The 19,485-nt window shown below is 43.2% G+C and overlaps 3 protein-coding genes across 5 annotated transcripts; 2 read left to right on the top strand and 1 right to left on the bottom strand.

The window, feature by feature from the left end:
• The first annotated feature begins 2,953 nt into the window (after positions 1-2,953).
• LOC129587933 (F-box only protein 30-like) lies at positions 2,954-10,659 on the top strand. Its single transcript, XM_055481908.1, has 7 exons — positions 2,954-3,534; positions 5,280-5,348; positions 6,410-6,913; positions 7,768-8,018; positions 8,655-8,992; positions 9,410-9,543; positions 10,204-10,659. Exons 1-7 carry the CDS (start codon positions 3,253-3,255, stop codon positions 10,462-10,464), a joined length of 1,839 nt encoding a protein of 612 aa, XP_055337883.1. The 5' UTR covers positions 2,954-3,252; the 3' UTR covers positions 10,465-10,659.
• Positions 10,660-11,692: 1,033 nt separating this feature from the next.
• LOC129587989 (uncharacterized) lies at positions 11,693-16,684 on the top strand. The gene is made up of 4 exons (XM_055481982.1): positions 11,693-12,145; positions 12,647-12,955; positions 14,267-14,665; positions 16,340-16,684. The coding sequence occupies exons 1-4, from the start codon at positions 12,045-12,047 to the stop codon at positions 16,467-16,469; spliced, it is 939 nt and encodes a 312-aa protein (XP_055337957.1). The 5' UTR covers positions 11,693-12,044; the 3' UTR covers positions 16,470-16,684.
• An 88-nt stretch (positions 16,685-16,772) lies between these two features.
• On the bottom strand, positions 16,773-19,454 carry LOC129587912 (beta-3 adrenergic receptor-like). Of its 3 annotated transcripts, XM_055481868.1 has the most exons (4): positions 19,446-19,454; positions 19,211-19,355; positions 18,488-18,934; positions 16,773-17,771 (listed from the first exon to the last, which is right to left on the bottom strand). In XM_055481868.1, the coding sequence occupies exons 3-4, from the start codon at positions 18,913-18,915 to the stop codon at positions 16,958-16,960; spliced, it is 1,242 nt and encodes a 413-aa protein (XP_055337843.1). In that variant the 5' UTR covers positions 18,916-18,934; positions 19,211-19,355; positions 19,446-19,454; the 3' UTR covers positions 16,773-16,957. The 3 variants fall into 3 exon arrangements, with proteins under 3 accessions (XP_055337843.1, XP_055337841.1, XP_055337842.1); XM_055481866.1 differs by lacking the exon at positions 19,446-19,454 and having other exon boundaries at positions 19,130-19,221; XM_055481867.1 differs by lacking the exons at positions 19,211-19,355; positions 19,446-19,454 and adding an exon at positions 19,134-19,210.
• Between the last annotated feature and the right edge of the window lie 31 nt (positions 19,455-19,485).

Genomic DNA, 19,485 nt, shown 5'->3' with positions numbered 1-19,485 from the left:
AGTTTGGCTGCTGTAGAGTGATAATCATAAATAATAAAAATAATTGGCTCCTCTCTGCTCTAACGTATTATGCGCTAGCATTATATAGGAAGGCAACAAACAAGCAAACTAGCCGAAGGTTACCCGAGTAGGTTGCACAACTGATGTTCATTAGCAGCGCTAATGGTCAGAAGCACTCAGCACTTGGAACAATGAGAGGATAACAAATAGAAAACAAAGCACCGCCATGTACAATATATACAGAGTGTACGGAAGGCTGAAAGCCTGAAGCGTATCTAATTGCAAGCTATGGCACGCGCACTACTCGCGACATGTGTACAGATAATTATACAATAATGCTCATTGCTCATAAAATCTACCTACATTGTATTAGCAGCTTTTTTAGTTTTTACCCTACAATGTTTTGCTCATATACAGTGTGGGGTAAAAATGTGGCAATCGGCCGTTCGATCCATGTCCAAAATATTATACTTGTACAGTTGTACTGTACTAATAAATCTAGAAACAATGTGCAGCGGGAACACTTCCAATGCGCATAAACCGCCGGCACCGGGCGACCAGAAAAGCCCGTAATCTGCGTTATAACGAACCATCTATATTTTGTCCTAACATTGTAAACCGTACTTTACCGATCAGCGTTCCGGGCTCACTATTTTCTGTCAGCCATTCAGGAGACTTTTTCGTTTTTTTTAAAAAAAACGCAACACTTGTAGAATAAAAAAAAGCGACCTCACTAAAATGTGGTTTTTGCCATGCTTCCTTTGAAGCAAAATTATTCCCCGGAAATATCTATCGACCCTATCCAAAAGCCTTACGAAACAATAGCAGCACTGGGTCAGCGCTAATTGGTAAAATTCGGTAATCCTAGTTATTTTCTGTCGCATAACACACGTACCGGTCCAGACTGATAAGGAGGATAGTCCCGTTGACCCAGGGGATCAGCATCCCGCCGCCGGCCAGGGTGATGGCGTTAGGCCATGTGATGGACAGCGTCGGATCGATCAAGCGGTTGAGGGGACCGATGGTCCCGATGATCCCACGGGACAGCTCCCCGGCCGACAGGATGATGTGGTGGAGAAGGAACAGCGGTCTGCGGCGCCAGACGGCGAAGACGCGCAGGTTGAGGAGCGAGACGAGGAGGATCAGCCAGTTGGGGAGGATCTGTGTCAGGCTCTGCAGGCGGAAGGTGGGCGAGGTGGACCATGTCCAGCAGGTAGCGGTGGTGGAGATGGAGGTGTTAAGAAGGAGGGGGGTGGCGTTGAAGGGATGCAACATGGCGAGGCGGGACTTTTCACTGAATCGTTCTTCAGAAATTATAAAATTGTAAAGGGTTCGTAGACTTCGACGTTTACCGCATTTCGGATACTTTCACAATACGGATTCGCGCACCGGACTTCGGAGGCAGGATATTCTCTGCGTTGTTCCACATTATAAAACCGTTAATGTTTTTAATCTCGTGTACAAGCTTCCATAAAAACCCTTATTTTCACATAATCCATTTTTGGAATGTTTTTGTCATGTGGAACAGCGCAGAGTCGACGAAATGCGAAAAACGTGGAGGCATGTCAAAAATTAAATTAACAATAAGCGTCATCCCCCAACCGGCGGTCCGGAAGTTGGGCATAGAATCCTAAACAACGTACCTGTGGTTTGCTCGAACAGGTCATTCGGCTAAAACGCCACAAATACAAAAACCGGAATACATCGGAATACTCTTATATGAATTTGTTACGGTATATACATTGAACGGTAACAATATTTCTATAAATTATGCACGACTTTTGTGCTAATTGTATATCTTTGCACAGAAAGGGTCGAGGTTCAGGAACGCTGTAGCCTATAATACAGATCATATCGTCGTCCACGCATGCAATGCGCGGTTCCGTTTGCCTGAGCGCAAATTGGATACTTCTACACAGTGTAGCAGCGGTGCCACTAACCGACAATAATTACAAGGAAGCCAACGATAGAAGACGAAGATCCAACGCGGATCTGGATGAGTGTAAGCCGGTGCATGATAAAGGCCGCACCGCTGAATATGGCGTGCTTTTGCGTCATAAATTGGAGGCTGTTATTTGCACTATATTTTCGGTATGTTTTCACCGTATCCGGCCGCACGGTATAATTAAAATTACCAATGAAGAGGCCGCTTTTAGTTAGTACTAATTTTAAGGCTTTTTTAACTGCAGCGTTTGGATGCTGGCAGCTTAGGCCGATAGCCACATCTGTTTTTTTATTAACAATTTTGAAGAAGTACTACATTACACCTTAGCAGTAAAATCACGTTGTGAAAGTTTTTGTTGACGTACGATTAAGTACAGTACCTTTTAAAGAATAAAAATATTGTTATGATTTATTAGGCAGTACTTGTACAGTTTGTAGTCGCCCATATAGCAAGGGATATGCATCGGCGCTGACATTAATCATTGATAAGTTTTCGTACACCTGACGTTTGAAACATTAAAAAAAGAAGCATTAGACAATAAATTCTTTTGGCATTTCAGATTTTCATAATTAGATGTATGCTGCTACTGGATGCGGATCATACGTACAGATGCAAACGTGCCACTTTTCTACGATCACACGTCTCGATCATGCGTTCGTACTCGCAGTCGCTCATGAGTGATAGCCTGATACGGTGGCGTTTTTCTCACTGTATTCCTAAACCACCTCGCGCATCCTGAGAGTACTTCCATAGTTTACAATCCGTACTCTTAGGATATTTAATTACGTAGGGACAACACAGGATCCCATCAAAAATCGCACGAATATTAATCGGAATGTGGAAAGGTTTCCTATTTTTAAAAAAAACTCGAAAAGCGTTGCGTACCGAGCAGAAGGTGCACCTGCAGTTCCGCTCGCCACAGTTACGGTACCCGTGAATCGTTAGCACCGCTTGGGCTCGCTACCCCACCACGCACGGCGTAATCATTTTTCCGTTTTGGTAACCAGCGTCGCTCGTCTGCAGTTGTGCATTTTGGCCGTCGTGTTTGCGTGACGCAGCAGCTGGGCTCGAATATTGACCAACCAGTTTGTTTGTTGTAACAAATCTCAACATACAGTCATCATGCTAAATTCTGCACGCCTCAATCCGTGCGACGCATACGACTAATCAGCGGAGGAAACGAGGCAGCCAAAAACTCATTTTGCCATGGATGCGTCAAACGTGTAGCTTCATGTTTGAACGTGCATGATCATCCGTTGATGTAACGCCGTCTGCTCTGCAGTTATCTGTATCCCTTGGTTGGAAACATGGATTACCTACCATGGCTGCATGATATGGTCAACGGGGAGGGACGGATGGAGAACGGGAGTGGGGTGCGGAAGAGCGAGAAGCACGCCAGTGATGTGCACGTGGAGCACTGCGCGGGCTGCTTCCGCAGTCAGTGCTCCTTCGGCCAGACCATGACGACGCGGAATGGGGGGACGGGGACGGCGCGGCTGTGTCCCGTGGTGATCTGTGCCCGCTGTGATCTGCGCATGCACCGCTGTAAGCTGGAGGAGCACGTGGAGAACCTCTGCGCGGAAGCCGTGGTAAGGATCATATAAAGTTGATAAGCATTATTTAAGTAATATCTTATAAAATATACAATAATTAATTGTATAAGGAATATAATATTTTAATAAAATTATGTAATAATAAGATTTTAATGAGCTTTACAGTAATAATGGCGCGGTGATGCTGTTCTGCAGTTTTTCGATTGAAGCACAGAATAAATGTATTTAACTGATTATTATTTGATTTTTTATTTTTTTGACACAGAAAAATCGAAATAGTTTTTATATTAATTGGATTAATTTTATGATGCTGTTTGTTCGTTTTTCGTCAGAAATTGTGTCTCACCGTGATCTATTTACATTTATTCATATTTTGTTACGATGGCTTAATTTTTGCTCGTTAAAAATCGCTGTTTTTTAAGGATATGTATCGTCATCTGCACATGGGGATGTTTTTATTTGATTAACTGGATTGTTTTATCTACAATTTTTTATGAATGACATGGAACTAATGGAAATATTCGTTGATGTGTTAATCTGTGGGTCTTTCTGACTGTACGTTTTTTTTTTAATTTACTGCGTCGTGAAGAAGTTAAAATTCTTTCCTGTTAAGTGTAAACTTTTTACAGTTTACCTTTTAATAAATATTCGTTATTTGGGGGCTTGCCTACTAGAAATTTTGTTAGAAAGAAACGCTTTTGTTACTTGGCGTTGTCGTTTTGCCAGTCTTTAAACGCCAAGAGTGAACGTTTGTCTGGTCAGGCATTTTACGAAGAATTGTAGTACATGGGCTCACAAGATGGAGTCAGTATAGGCATCTTTGCTCGGCGCGGTTCGTAGATCGCGAAATACATGATGGTTTTATTTACTCGTTTTATCTAACCTTTTTCTGGGGTATTTTGTTTGGTGTCTAACCGTATTAATTTTTATTTCGAATATTAAATTTTCAGTGTGTCTAAATGCGGGTTTTCTCTTGACCAGTGTTGGACTGTTGGTATATATTTTTTCTTCGGTCCGTTTTAAAATTGGAAAAAAAGGCTGTGACTCTGATTTTGGCTCAGATTTGCCTTCGTTACGTTTTACGTGTTTACATGCGATTTTCAAGAAATTCGATCATAACTTGGCCATCCATTAAATTACTCTGATACTCTTCTGAGCAGTGTTGGTATATTTTTCTTTAGATATTTTCATTTATTTTTGTGTGTGCATGTACTGTATATAGTGAAAATTAACAACAGCTGCTCCCTCGTAATTGATGTGCTGATAAATTGACTGTAATTCTTCGTTAGGCAGGCGAATTTTGAAAATTTTTGATGGTAGAATTTTGATGCCATAAGGAACTGTGGGTATTTGTGCGCTATCGGCTGTTGTTGACACTTGGCAAACGCACAACAATAAATAATTCCATAGAGCGCGGCCGGCGGGGTGTTGGTTAGGCTTGGATGTGGGTCAATATTTGCACAGGATCGGAAATATTGCCGCGCCGGCACGGCAGTGCCTGTCTGAGTCAGCACTCGGCGCATATCGTAAAATGTGGGTTATTGGCGTAATGCACCGGCCAACAACACTTTGTTGATGTAAAGCACTACCGCTTTGTTGTTGCACACTTTTCTGCTGCGTGTGCCAACACCGCGCTTACATCAGCTACGCCACAATGGCACCTTTTCCTTCCGGCTTTTTGGCATACTCTGTTGTCTAATAAATAAGCATAACTGATCGTGAATTCTGTAGGATCTTTAGCATTTTTTCTTGAGTAATGTTTGGTATGAATTTTTTTGCAGGTACCGTGCATCAATGCCGGAAACGGATGTGATATGAATATGAAACGAAAAGTCCTGGGAAAGCACTTGGTAGGTTTTCGTTAAAAAAAAATTAACATTTTCGCATTTACAAAATTATACGGCTAAATGCCTGTAATAATCGGTAATGGCATTGAAAAAATAAAATTGTTCTGAAAAATTAGAAGCGCAGGAAGGAAGACAAGAAATACCGGAAGATAGTTGAACAATAAATGAAACATTAAAGGTTAAATCCTGTTGTGTTAAATGTTTAATAATTATATATTCCCAAAACCAGCATGTCCCGAAAAATGAAGAATGCAACAAAGGCGTCAGTAAATCAATTAAGAATAAAATTAATGAATTATTTTTCTGCGGAAGCAGTTTGTGGCATCTATGATTTCGTATTTATGTAGCCTCGCTCTCTGTGCAGTATTTTTAAAAATGCATTTACTTGTAGACAGTTGTAGTTAAAAAATTCATTTATTCTTGGTTTGTTAAAAACTGCATTACATGCAATTTTTATGTACCATTTTATGCAAGTTTTTTGTAAATACTCGTAATTATACGTTTTCGCTGAGAAGTTGTGCCGTTACTCTACGACCGCTCGTACTTCTTGTGCTCCATACCGAGCAGTGTGGAATCCAATAAGAATTGAAAAACCAAAAGAAAATCCTGAAAAGTTGTTTTTATCTAGGTGGAATATTGAATACATAATACTGAACATGTAGAATCACTGTTGCTCTAAAATAATGCAGTTTACAGTCTAGTAGACTGCACTATTGTAGAGCGGCAATGTCCAATGATGGGATATAACGATATAATTGCTCAATATGCTCAATTGCTCATTGCTCGCTGTCAAGTACGAGTGGTCGTAGAGCAGTGGCACAGCTGTTGACATAATTATCGTGCGACATTGGCCCAGACAAACGTATAATTACGTATAAAAACATAAAATTTGCATGTGATGCAATTTTTTTAACTAACCGGTCCCCTTCAGAGTGTAAGATGAATAAGAAACTAAAAATAAACAAAATAATAATGGTAATTTATAGCAATCGTTAATAAAACAGTAATAACAAATATAATTTTTTTAAAAATCGAGCGGGATGCAGTAATTGACTGTCCCACAGGAAGAATGCCCGGCCAGCATCATCTTCTGCTCCGTGGAGTGGAACCGCTGGCCGCTGCACTACACCGACAAGCACTCGCCTCTCCCCTTCTTCCTCCCGAACCCCCACGGCCATCCCGAGCAGCTGGACATGGCGTTGGCGCTGCGCGACCAGACCTGCCTCAACGTGGCGTACTCCGCGCCGCGGCACTTCAAACGCCTGCGGAATGACTTAACGGAGCGGTTTCCGGCGGTGCCGCTGCCCAGCAGTCGACCGGTGCCGGAAGTGATACTACGGGAGCGCCGGGAGAACGGGGAGGGCGGGGGCGGGGGGATGGAGTTGAGCCGTGATGGCTCGGTGGAGTCGGAGGAGGAGTGGAGCTGGTCGGATGCGCCGTGGAATAAACGCAAGAATCCCCCGGGGCTGAGTCGCAGTTTGTGTAGTAAGCTGTACCAGGCCAGTCGCCAGACGACGGAGACGTTGAAGGCCGCGTTGCAGATGATTACGGAGCAGGACAATGGGATGGTGAGGAGTAGGAAAAAATGTTCTTTCAAAGCTTAAATTAAAATCTTGTTTTAATCTTCCATCTTTTTCTTCATTTTGCCAGCATTTGGTAGGCATATGAAAGACAGATTTTTTGTACAAATAAAATGAAAAATGTTGATTTAATAGTTAATCGTTTTCTCAAATTTTTCATAAAAATCTGGCAGACTGTTGGTAGGCACGAGAAACGAATTTTCTTATGAATTAAAATAAAATCTTGATTTACTCTTAAATCTTTTTGTTAAATTTTTTTCGCTTTAGGATGGATTTAACCCGTTAATAAATAATAGTCTTTAGTAACTTTATACGGTAAGTTGTTCTGATAATTTGTTAAACTGGTGGCTGACTGAAAACGATCCGGAATATTCGATTAATGTGTTTTGTTGATGGATAATGAATATTTTTATTCTTTCCAGTTATTTTTAAAAATAAAACTTCCAGTATTTACTAGCGGAAATAGAATGAGTCTTGGTGCATGTCGGAAGCAAGCGTAGAACGTTGGCTCACGTTGACTTACTGCTTCGATTATGCTATCGATTAACGTTACTGAATAATTAGTTTACAGTCGTAGTATGGTTTCTGTAATGCTTTTTTAGCATTACCGCATTAAAGGCGTTTTCTCCTTTCATTCAATTCATCAGTTGTAATCTATTGTTGATGGCGGCCTGTTATTATTAATTGTTTAATATGTGTTATTTATTGATTTATTGTTCTTGTATTATGTAGTAATTTATTTTTGTACTATATCTTTATTATGATTGGTTGAAATGTTCCTGTTTATGTGGAATTGTGCGGCTGATCAGCGCCTCTGTACAAGCGTACATATTTCTAATTAGGACGAGGAAGACAGTCTGCGCGATCTGGACAGCGTGGATGCCGATGACGATGTGGCGGAGATGGGCGGCAGTGTGAATATGGTCAGTTCGCCGGCCACCACCATGGAGTCCGTCCTGGGCATCGCCGTCGACCCCGCGCCGATCCCCGGTGAACCGGAAGGGATGGCGTCCGTTTCGCCGGTCCCCATCCCGCCGCCGCTGCATCACCCGGTGGCGCTGGGTCTCAATCTCACCGTCGAGACCATCACCAGGTCGGTACAACGGCTCTTCGCATCAGACATCAATTTTCTTCGTTTTCTTCAGATTTCTTGGGTTTCGTTTTTGGATTATTTTTTTGCCTTTCTTTACAATTAAATGATTTTTGCAGTTTTATTTCTGTAATTTATGACAAACATTTATTCTTCTTTATTTTTTTCTGCAGTCACTGCTCAGTATTCATTAATGTTTACACAGACTCACAAATTTACTGAAAAACGACGGTAAATTTTTTTGAAGGTTTCTTTTTCGTATTAATTTTCTCTGAATTCAAATGTGATAAACGTTCATCTTCTAAAAAAATGCACATAATTACGATTCTTTTATTTTTTTGGTTTACAGTACTAAACCTCGCGATTCATTTTATTATGATACGTGTATTTTTGCCATATTCTTTTCGAATGTAATTCTGAATGTAATAATTGTATTCCAGTATACACCGAATTAATTTTTATTTATTTGTGATTTTATTTTACTGAGTAAACCAACATTTCCCTCGGCATTCTCAGCCAGTCTCAGGTATAATTTTGAATGCAGTACTTAACTGTATTCCAGTATAAATCGAATTTATTTTTATTAAATTGCAATCTTATTTTACTGGCTGAAATAAACATTTTCCTCGGCATTCTCAGATATCAGACCAAGCCGAAGTCCATGCTGACGTTCGTGTGCGGGCAGACGTTCCGGCGCAGCGAATACGCCGGGCACTACCGCAACGTGCACAGCGAGATCCAGGGCGGGCTGACGTGGATTGAGCAGCGCTGCCCCCTGGCGCAGTACGGCTGTCCCTTCTCGCTGCGGCGGATTTATCCCAGCCGGCCCGATGCCACCGTCATCCACTCGGCCGAGCTGCAGAGCTTCGGGATCCGTCGCACCGCCTGTGACGCGCAGCTGCGCAACGACACCGGCGGGGATTATTTATCGGAACTGCCGCCGGAGATCTTGACCAAGATCGTGCGGAAATTAGACGGTCAGTGCAGAAAATTGTTGAATGTATTCCCAGTTGTACTGTACACGATCGGTGTATTTTTTTGGAATTATCATTAATGTTAGCGGGAGTTTTAACAAATCATTTTCACCGGCGAAATGTTTTCTGAATATTTTTTAACAGCGAAGTAAAACAGTGAATAATTACTGGTGCTGGGATAATTTTTGTTATAGCACGATTATCAATGAGGAAACGTTTGTTTTGGGTTTTTTATTTTTTTATCAATAAATGCGATGTATGTAAGAAATGTATTTTGTGATAATAATAGTTGACGGTCAGTAAAATTGAAATATGAGAACGATCACGGTTATTTTGTTTTGAAATATCTGTTAATTCTGGAAGACGGTAAACATGATGTTCCGCTTGAAAAAAATCAGAGAAATTCTTTCTTTCTTACAGGATACTCATTGAACAGTTTTTCCCGCGTCAACCGCCGCTTGCGGCAGTTATGCGTGGGCGTTCTGGAGAAGCAGGGCATGGTGCAGCAGGAATGGATTCGTGCGCCCAACAAAAAGTGGAAGATCGGCTTCCAGGTATACTTGTACGAGTACTGTACTAATAATCTACTTGACTATTCAAGCCTTACCGCAGAAGTTCCGCGCAAGCTTTTTTTGCTTGACAACATGGATGGAACAAAATTTCATTAAATTTTGAGAAAAACAATTAATGTTGCCGACGTGACAGTAATATCAATAAGAGAAATTCCCTATAATATTCATAATATGTGTTTGTACAATAAAAATTACTTAATACGAGGTATGATTAGACAACAGGCCAAATACTACAGAAAAAGGTATAAAACGAGTAAATCAGCCATTATGTGTTTCGCGGTCTACATACCGCGCTGATGGTGAGCAGTGAGAGGAGATATGTCATACACTTGCACCACCGTGAGCCCATGTACTACAATTCTTCGCCAAATATAAATAAATCTGTAGCCCCAAGTTTTTTAACGGTCGTACAGATAATTGCATTTGAAAGTACATGTATAACGTTTGTATCAATTACTAATATAATTAAGCTTAGATTATTGGTACATAAATTATTTAAATACCGGTAATTTAAATTCAGTTGTACAGCAAAAACTTCAATCCAAAAGGCCATAAATTATCGTAGTAAAAAACGGTAAATAATGTCAGGTAATTTAATAAAATTGGCAATTTTATATATAATATGGGCGTAATGTTGTGTAGCGGTGGACGTTCAGCTGCGCGTTTGACGAGGTGGAATCGTGGGCTATCCGCGCCCAGAGCACCGGCCAGCACCTACTGCACTGCCCCTTCTACCGGCGCCTGCGCCACACCCGTCCCGTCCCCCTGCTGGTCAGTCATCGCGGCGCCGACCCCGCCGTCCTGCAGCGCCTGGAGGCCGCCGCCGTCCGCTGTCGGCCGGCCGCCAACGAGGAGCTGGTCGTGCCCGAGTGGAGTCACAGCTGTGATACACTGCGCTGCTAGTCCGCTGATGCACACAAGTGCTGCTGGTGGTTTCTATTTTGTGATGGATTTTTGGTTTTGATTATAAAGTGCCGGGGTGATGTTTGTGTCCCGGTTAGGGGTGGAGTTTGTTGTCGATGTTTTTGACCAGGGTGAGAGTTTTTTTTAACGTGGAAAGTACTGCAGATCAGATGGGTTTATAAATGAATTAATTTGGTTGAATTTCTTCTCTTCGACATTCAGAATTTCAGGAGACTAGGCAGAAACCACGTTGCGTCAATACCGATGTGCTTTAATTAGGCAGCGCGAATCGTGCCCGGTGTGAGTTGATTTTGACACGGTTTATCCATTCCAACGAATATCAGTAAAATGGAAAGTTTGTCTGTCCAAAAATGGTGGGAGAAATCAATCAAGCGATGAGATAATGTTCGGACGTTGTAGCGGTGTTTTGTCAACACCGGCGCAACAGAGTGGTCGGCGTCAGTTAATCCTGGCTGCCGACTGCTGTGACTGTACTTATTGCTTTTGAGATCAGTTTAATAGCCTGCATTAATACTGTAGTAAAAAAATTTAATGGTACGTGTACATAACTTATTCTACCTGGCATGCAGTCGTCAAAGTCCCGTTAATTTTGCAATTACAGCAATAATAATAATTGTATTTTATTTTACTTTTTTCGTAACTGTTTTTTCGATATTTCTTGGAAATTAATTGCCCTTTATTATGACAATAGTGACGGTCACAATACTAGTACTGTAAACGGATAAACGCATTATTTTATTTGTATTTTATTTGTATTTTTTTGTTTTAAGTATGTCTGCAGTTTACTGATAGAGGGATGCTGGTTCATGCACCGATGCACACTCATCGAGTGCGAGTAAATTATTATCAAATATCAACTTTGGAAGATCTTCCGAAAGACCAGAGTGTAAAATTAATGAGCTGGAAAAAATGGCCAGCATAATACAGTAATATTATAGCATAGTGATTTGACTGATCTCCTGTGAGTGTCCAGACGTGAAACAGGGATTGCTCAGACAATCGTCTTCAATCCAGACTGATCAATGACGCGGTAGTAGTAGTACAGTGTCGGCCATCGGCGTATGACCGATGATATCAGACCAGACGTACACAGCGCGTACGAGCGCGTTTTCTCGTACACACCACAGTCTATCTGTTTAGTATGCGCTGCACAGTCTGTCTGACCAGTATGCGCTGCTGTGAGTGCTGCACTGCGCAGACTGCGCACCCGACAGCCGCACGACTCAGTACGAGTAGCGCTATGCACTGTGCAGTACGCACCTGTTGAATGAACTGTGTATTGACGGCAGTATAGACGATTACATCATCGGCTCCGTCTGGCCCGTTCAAACGGTGTACGGATGGCGTAAAAGACGGAACCGAAGTTCAAACCGCTGCATTCATTAAACGGACTTTGTACAACCGGCGTTAACCTTTTTTGTTTGCCCGTTTTTGTCATTACAAACAGGTGTTCGGTTCCTTCTTCCCGCGTGCCGGTCACGCGCAGATCATTCGATAGCATTTTCGAACTGACCAAAAGTCTCCACGATTTTATCGCTGTACACTGTAACATTCGAAACATGGACGATTGCGCTGAATTGGGCTGGAGCGATATTCCGTTGGATTTAGTGTGGGAAATCTACTCGTATCTCGATGCGGTAGCCATTACGACAATCGGCAGGTAAATCAGCTGATCCTTTTGTTCGATGTTCCCTTTAGACTTGATGTTCGAAGGTCGCTACGAAAATTCCCAACGTACTGAGGCAACGGTAATGTCAGTTAAAAGTTCAAACAAGTGATCTTGATATTAATTACTGTATTATATTGCGCATAACCTTTACATAGCCCTTTTTGTAGAATGTTACGATCACGCGTTGTTAACAGCCTTTTTAAAAATTGTTCTTGCTGTTCTGCTGCCAGATAATTCGCGTCGGTTGATGCGCCGCTTTCGATTGAAGTCAGGTGAATGAAAATTTTGAGATTTAATTTAAATTCAGAAAAGTGGGCTTCGAAGCGGCAGCTATCCCATATTTACATTTACGCAGTTTATATGCGAATTTCGGTTTACATTTGACGTTCTGGTTATACGCGTATTTGACGTTCAGGTTTGTTTACATGTTGAACGAAACAGTAATCTACGAGTAATTTTATTTAAAACAAGCGTGCCTTTCTTGTTGTACAGGGTATGCAGTTTGTGGCAGACGCTACGGGATGACCGACCCAGAGCGCAGCACCGCGTCGCCACCTTAGAGGTCACCGAGACAGGATGCCTGATCGCGACACTCCCGCAGTCCTTTTCCGTGTTCGGCCGCGATATCCTGCGTTCCTGCGTCCGCTCCATCCTGCCGTCCACCGTGGACACCGTCGTCGTCCGCAAAGCGGCATCCGAATTCTGCCCGCCCGTTAACAACCCCATGGATGTGTACGAGTACTCCGATGACATGCAGGGGTTGATGCGCTCCATCGCCAGTACGCGACCGCAGACCACTAGGTACAGATACATACAGTCAGTAATTGCGGGGAGTGAGCCGCCACTTCGCCGACCGTCATTTCGTCCAACAGACACGATGCCGACCCGTCATGACGTCGAATGAGCGTTTAGCTAAACCACCTCAGTTTCCTTAGGTTTCTTAGTTTTCCTAGTTTTCTTAGGTTTCTTAGTTGTCCTAGGTTTCTTAGGTTTTCTTAGGTTTCTTAGGTTTCTTAGGTCTCTTAGGTTATTCTTAGATTATTTACCCGCTGCTCTCGTGACGCTCCACGTTGTTCGCTCAACATTGTGTCGGTCGACGAACTGTTAGTCGGCGAAACGTCCAAATAGTCGTGGGGCATTTCGCGTCACACTTATTTCGTGGGAGCCATAATTCCGTTCTGGAATAATTCGTTGTGTGACTTTTGCTCGCGAAATAAAGAGCCTGTGCGGTGAACGTCGGCATCCCCTTCCGTCATAAAAGCGCAAAAGCGAATTGTCCTGCAAGGAAATGCCCATAAAGCCGAGTATCATGCCGCTGACTGTCACACGACTGATGCCTCGTGATGACCCGCTGCGCAGCAGCTGACGGGTCGAAATTTGAATAATAAAATCAACAAACAGTGTACAAGAGGAAAACGGTCTATGTCCATACAACGCCGGCACTGAGTTCGAACAGAAAAGCGACCGCACTGCGCGTTATAACGACGCATCTTGTTTTTCGATCATATCTTGTCAGGTGATGTTCAACAGCAGAAATTACAGTAATTACTGTGCCGCCTCGGAGAGCATAACGTAGCATTTATCCAGCGCCACATTTAAATGACCGTTTTTCTGTGACACTGAAAGCGCTTCAGTGTGGTGCAAATGCTATGATTATCGATTGATTTATGTCGCTACGTACAGTTACCGCGCAAGGAATTATAAAGATTTGAAATTATTCAAGCTGGTCTTCGAGCGCACCGGAATTAAGCGGCATACATGTATGATGTAAGACTAAAAGGAATTTACTTAACCATGCATAGTTTTAGTGCATATTCCGTAAATGAGCGCTATTATGGGCCGACTCCGGACTCGCAATTTGTGCGAACTGGCTGTCCAGCTGTTTTTGTGCATGTACCCGAAACTTAGCACCATGTATCGGGTCACTTCCCTTGTAAATGAATTTTTCACCCGCGGACAGACTGGCCGAGCCGATTTTTACCTTTTTTTTGTCCTGCATATTCGTGAATTAGACATCAGGTTTACAGAGACATTACATGAGCTTCTTTTGATAGTCCGGAATCTGTAATTGACCGATTTATTCATATCACTCATTTCTCTTGTCGTATATAGCGACACCGACACCGTCTTCCCCATGACGACCGTCCACCATCCCCTCCCGCTCCTGGTCCTGTCCCACATCACCCTGGCGCAGAACCTCTTCCACAGCGACCAGTACTGCTACAGCGCCCCCTGGGTGCACACCGTCCGCCTGCACCGCGTCAGTCTGCGCGCCCGGATGCCCTTTGACGAGTGGATCATCTTCGCGGCGGAGGTGGCGGACGCCGTGATCCCGGTGGCCGACGGACCGGGACTGGGCTTCACCCGCGGCACGGAGCCGTATTGGGCCTGGCCGCGCTTCGTCGCTGAGTCTGCCGGAGCGCTAACGGCGGAGGAAGAGCAACGGGCGGTGGCGTTACTGGGGCAATATGATGACGGGATGGTTAAGGAGCTGACGCGGTTTTTGGCGCGGTATGTTTCTTGTGTTTTATTTTATTGCTGTGCCAGATTGTCCCGTAGTTTTTATCGTAAAGGTGTACAGTAGTACGTATTAAGCATGAAGTTTGCCCTATGAACGATCGCCATTGCACTACTTTGATTTTCTCATATTGCGGTCACTTTTAAGTTACGGTTGCATATTTTGGTCAGCGGTCACGTATATCATTCCCCATGTGGCGCGCTACATTAAAAAGGTGCTGATAACGTGCTTCGACTTGTTTTCACTAGTCTGAAGTCATCAAAACAGACTGGAAAATGTTGGAAATTTGTATTTGAAAATGTCTGAAATTTAGTTTTTGAAATTTCTGACGTGGAAGAGCGGTTCTTTTACACTGCACTCGGCCGTCCCGTCCTTCCTTTGGCTTTTATCGAAATTTTTCTAAGTTCATGCTTTGAAATTCGTGAGCGACGTTTTTGTTATGAAAGCTATTTATTTCTGGGATTTTTGTTTGTCAAGAAGTTTAACACCAGGTGACCAAAATATGAGAGCTTATAAGTACTTGAAGTGCCCGAAGTATAAGAAAAACCGGAGCATACGCCTATGAAAATGACAAAATTTCCTCCTATCAGTATTTAGGGTAATTATAAATGAGAAAAGTTAATGTTTTGTAATGTGTGTATTGATAGTTTATATTTTTGATCGATATTTCGCATGCGTCAGCCATCCCACATGAATGAAGAGCATAACTAATGTGGCGCACATTAGTATTTAGAGTTAAACCTGTTAATTTGCATTAGAACTTGAACTTTGCATTTAGGACTGTCAAATATCAGCAGCCCGCTTGTATCTGCGGCATGACTGCTGCGCACGAATCGGTTACTCATCTTTCCGCTATGACTAAGAGAAAAAAATTGAAACATGTTCCCACCACTGATAACGGATACACTCGTAGAAATAAACACAAAATTTGACAGCACCGTGAATTCTGCAATGAATCTGCCTTCAGTGCCATTCACTACGATGGACAACGCAACACAACAAGCGCAAACTTATTAAGAAAAATAATTTCGCATAGCTTAATGACATGTAATATTAATTTTTTCTTCATGTGTAACAAATTTGCTAATTAGGTGATAAAAAAACATGGGTGGGAAATTACTAATTAGGGGCAGATTTGCTAATTAATTAAGTGCTAAATGTGCTAATTAGGCGTGAATGACTCTAGTTAGTTCATCAAATTTTCGCTCAATTACTAATTATTAAGTTAATTAAATAAACCTTATTATCTTAAAACTTAATGACGAACTACAGTAAGTACAACGTAATTACATACAGTTTACTGCAGCCTGGATCATTACGAACGTTTATTAGCAGCGCAAGATAATTTTAAAGAGTCGACAAGCGGTCATGAATGTGAGCGCGAATTATAAAACCGAGCTCAACAGCTCGGTTTTCTAATTCAGCAACTGATTCTCCATCTGACCAATGCGCGCGGCGTTATCAGTGAATCTGTCTGACTCACAAATCAGTGCGTGAGTTGTTGCGCACTCGAGAGCTTTGACTTAAATACAATTCGCATCAGAGTCCCAATACGTGGTATATTTGACAGCAGCTATTAATGCATTAAAAATCACGAGACCGAATTGAGAACGAGTTATACAGACACTGTTTAATTATTTGTGATGATTATGCTTGACCCTTTGCAGTTCGCGTGACATGTTTGAGGAGGACGGTCTGCCGGCCGGCGCGTACAAACCGAAGCCGTTGAAACCGGAAACGTTCCTGAAGGGGACTCCGTGGTTGAAGCGTTTCGTTCTGGCGTTCCTTACCGGATAAACCGGTTTAATTTACAGTTTTTGTCATCCACGTTGGACTGGTGTTTTATGCAGATGGTTATTGTTGTATATACTTTTCATTGCAGTATTTATTCCTTAACCCCGTTGTTATTTGTTGGGTTTTTAAGCCACCGGTTTAATTTATTAATATATGGCAGTTTGTAATAATTTTTTCTAGTTTTCTAAGCGACCATGTGAATTATTCAGTAAAGATCTGTGCGGTAGTTTAAGGGCAGCAGTTTTTACGGCAAATTAACTTAATCCAGTACAATTTTCGTAAATTGTCTGGATTTAATTCGCGATTTAATTTCTTCCGGCACAAGCGACAATGATGTCGATTTTTGTTCCGAGGTACTGTTAAGCAATACACAGCATACTGATTAACATGTGAAAAGCTCACTTAGCCCAATAATTAGTAGCAGAAAGGTCACACCTAACACTGAGAGCGATTCGTAAAAGTACCGGCAAAATCACTCTTGTCTGGTTTGGTTAGTTCGGAAGGGAATAATCCCCCATAATAGTGACCCGATACCAGCGATTTCCGCTGGGTATCTGTACGCCCCGTGACCTGGCAGGACCGCTCCCAACCTCCGGTCCTTTCCGAATAAGACACCTCGCTTTCCGCCGCACACGCGTCATTACCGCGCGAAACGCCACCCGGTAGTTGCGATTGAGAATAAACAGCAGCAGTGGATTGATCAGCGAATTGGACCACAACAGTACCGGAATGGCGAACCGCAGACTCTCGTACGCCACGTTACAATTCGACGTTAGAACATGCCCGCCCGCTTCTATAATTGTCTGCAACTGCCGGATACTGTCGTCGGCGTAAAAGAGTAGGGCGATGTGGTTGCTGATGCTCGGAATCACGCAGATACACAGTACGATGAGAATTACTAAGAACAGCCGGATGGAGCGGAATTCCGGGCTTTGTAGCATCTTTCGCGCATAGCTGGGATGCGGCGGAATAGGTTGATCGGGAGGCACCGTTGGGGTGGTATCGCTGCTGTTGCGTGTGGATGTTGTGGAGGTTAGGCTGCGACGGATGCGTTCGGCTAGCCGGATGCGTCGGTGTGCCACGTACATGATGTGGCCGTACATGGCGAAGGTGATGCTGAGTGGGAGAATGTTCTGACCAGTGATGTCGATAAGATTGATGTAGGTTGGAAAGCAGAGAAGGCAGTTGCAGGGTGTACGTTGGAGCTGCCGACAGATGTCACCGTCGTCTGTGTCGTCGTAGGGATATAGATTCAGCGCCGAGGGTACGAAGGTTTTGATGTATGTGAAGATTGCCGGGTAGAACCTACGAATAACTAAGAAAATGAGCGGAGATACAAACTTTCGCTTTCGCGCGTTATCACCCGCTGTAGACGACGCTGGTTGCCAAAAGGGAAAAGTGATCAAATTAATACATTTTGTTATATTTATGGACGGCTGACTACGACCCTCTGTGGGGTGGGGTAGCAAGTCCAAACGGTCCTACTGATTTAATGTTAGACGGTACACCTGCTCGATCCGCCACGTTTGCCTAATATTGTTAAGATTGTTAATCCAGTACGACTTGTTGGGTGCGTATGTGGGCGCCCCAATACAGCTTCCCAGTTCCCACCTTCGGAAAAATACATCAATAATTTGAGGCATTCCCATATTTTATAAACACGTGCACTTATACAGAACCCACACTACCTTCAACAACAGGTGCCCAGTATCTGTAATTGCCCGCAGTTTGCGGACACAAGATTTATTGGCTGCGAGCGGTAAACTTGCCGCATGAGCGTAGAGTAGTGGCTTATTGACCATCGAAGGGAATTCTCGGCGAGTAGTTTATGTCTACTCTACATACTGTAAAGCCGAATATGAGAGTGCTGAAAACCTTTACATTTTTGTGGTTTGAAGCTGTTAGCTATGAAGCAGGGAGTGTAGCCGCAGTAATACTTCAAGCGAAATGTACTCGCAGATAGTACCATGTACGTACAGTAACAGGGCCAATATTAAACCTAACAAATTTAAGAAACCTACCAGATGAGAATGAGAACGGGGATGAAAACCGCCTTGCTGTACTTTTTATACGCCGACGGGTTGAACAGCCGGACGTGCCTCTCGATGGAAATAACAGCAGCGTGGCTTAAACTAGCTGCGCTGACGTATTCCGTGGAGGCGATGAACAACTGGCACAGGGCGTGACCGGCCGGGAAACAGTCGTCCTGCACGTAGAACATGATGCGCAGCGGGATCATGCAGCCGCTGACGATCAGGTCGGCCACGGCGTCGGATACCAGGAAGAAATTCGGGACGGTGCGCAGTTTGGGCGTACAGATGACGGACAGGCAAAACGCCAAGTTCCCGAACGCGGCGCTGATGGGGAAGATGAGGATCAAATAAACGGGATAATATTCGGTCTGCTGCGGACATTGGCAGCTTGTGTTGACTGTAAACGGATCCCGCATATTTCGGTATTCTGCGTTGCTATAAACAATCCACAGTTATGGAATCACGTGATACATGAAACACAGCACGTTCAGCGTAAAATTTTCGCGAGCTTCGAAGTTCGACGACAACCATCAAAAAGTCTTCGGGACGGTGGATCAGGTACCTAACAGGTCAGCCTATGGACCACTAAGAAACTTGAAAATGGAAACTGGAAAATACATGCTCACGTACCTACCGGACGGTCCGGACAACAAAGAGTCGAAAGCTGATTTGCTGAACTAGGTGCAGTCAAACAACGGATTTTGTATTTACCTGTTAAGTTGGTTGCCAGTTATTATGTTATGGTTGATCGGAATTCGGAAGCTCAAGTACCGGTAAAGTACGTATCTGTATGTAAATAAACTTATCGCTGTCGATGTCCTGTTAAAGTCCAAAAGTCGCCGCTGTAAGCCTGTAACTGATATGCTTTAATGATTCAAGTACCCGACTGTCTCGTTGAAGGATTGCAGGATATTCAGTGATAACCGATAAGAAACGGAGCACTTACTGCACTGTCGAATTTACATGACCACGCCCCGCGAACATAC

This window comes from Paramacrobiotus metropolitanus, unplaced genomic scaffold (genome assembly GCF_019649055.1).
Source record: "Paramacrobiotus metropolitanus isolate TYO unplaced genomic scaffold, Prichtersi_v1.0 Parri_scaffold0000027, whole genome shotgun sequence".
In the NCBI taxonomy this organism is placed as follows: Eukaryota; Metazoa; Tardigrada; class Eutardigrada; order Parachela; family Macrobiotidae; genus Paramacrobiotus; species Paramacrobiotus metropolitanus.
This window is presented reverse-complemented; position numbering and strand designations above follow the sequence as displayed.

Excerpts from the sequence above, each read along its gene's own strand:
- LOC129587933 (XM_055481908.1), top strand. The coding sequence starts at position 3,253 with ATGGATTACCTACCATGGCTGCATGATATGGTCAACGGGGAGGGACGG. Across the intron at positions 8,993-9,409 it reads GATCGTGCGGAAATTAGACG|GATACTCATTGAACAGTTTT; the intron begins GTCAGTGCAGAA and ends TCTTTCTTACAG. Across the intron at positions 9,544-10,203 it reads AGTGGAAGATCGGCTTCCAG|CGGTGGACGTTCAGCTGCGC; the intron begins GTATACTTGTAC and ends AATGTTGTGTAG.
- LOC129587989 (XM_055481982.1), top strand. The coding sequence starts at position 12,045 with ATGGACGATTGCGCTGAATTGGGCTGGAGCGATATTCCGTTGGATTTA. Across the intron at positions 12,146-12,646 it reads GCCATTACGACAATCGGCAG|GGTATGCAGTTTGTGGCAGA; the intron begins GTAAATCAGCTG and ends CTTGTTGTACAG. Across the intron at positions 12,956-14,266 it reads ACGCGACCGCAGACCACTAG|CGACACCGACACCGTCTTCC; the intron begins GTACAGATACAT and ends TGTCGTATATAG.
- LOC129587912 (XM_055481868.1), bottom strand. The coding sequence starts at position 18,915 with ATGCGGGATCCGTTTACAGTCAACACAAGCTGCCAATGTCCGCAGCAG. Across the intron at positions 17,772-18,487 it reads CCCGTTCTCATTCTCATCTG|GTTCTACCCGGCAATCTTCA; the intron begins GTAGGTTTCTTA and ends AGTTATTCGTAG.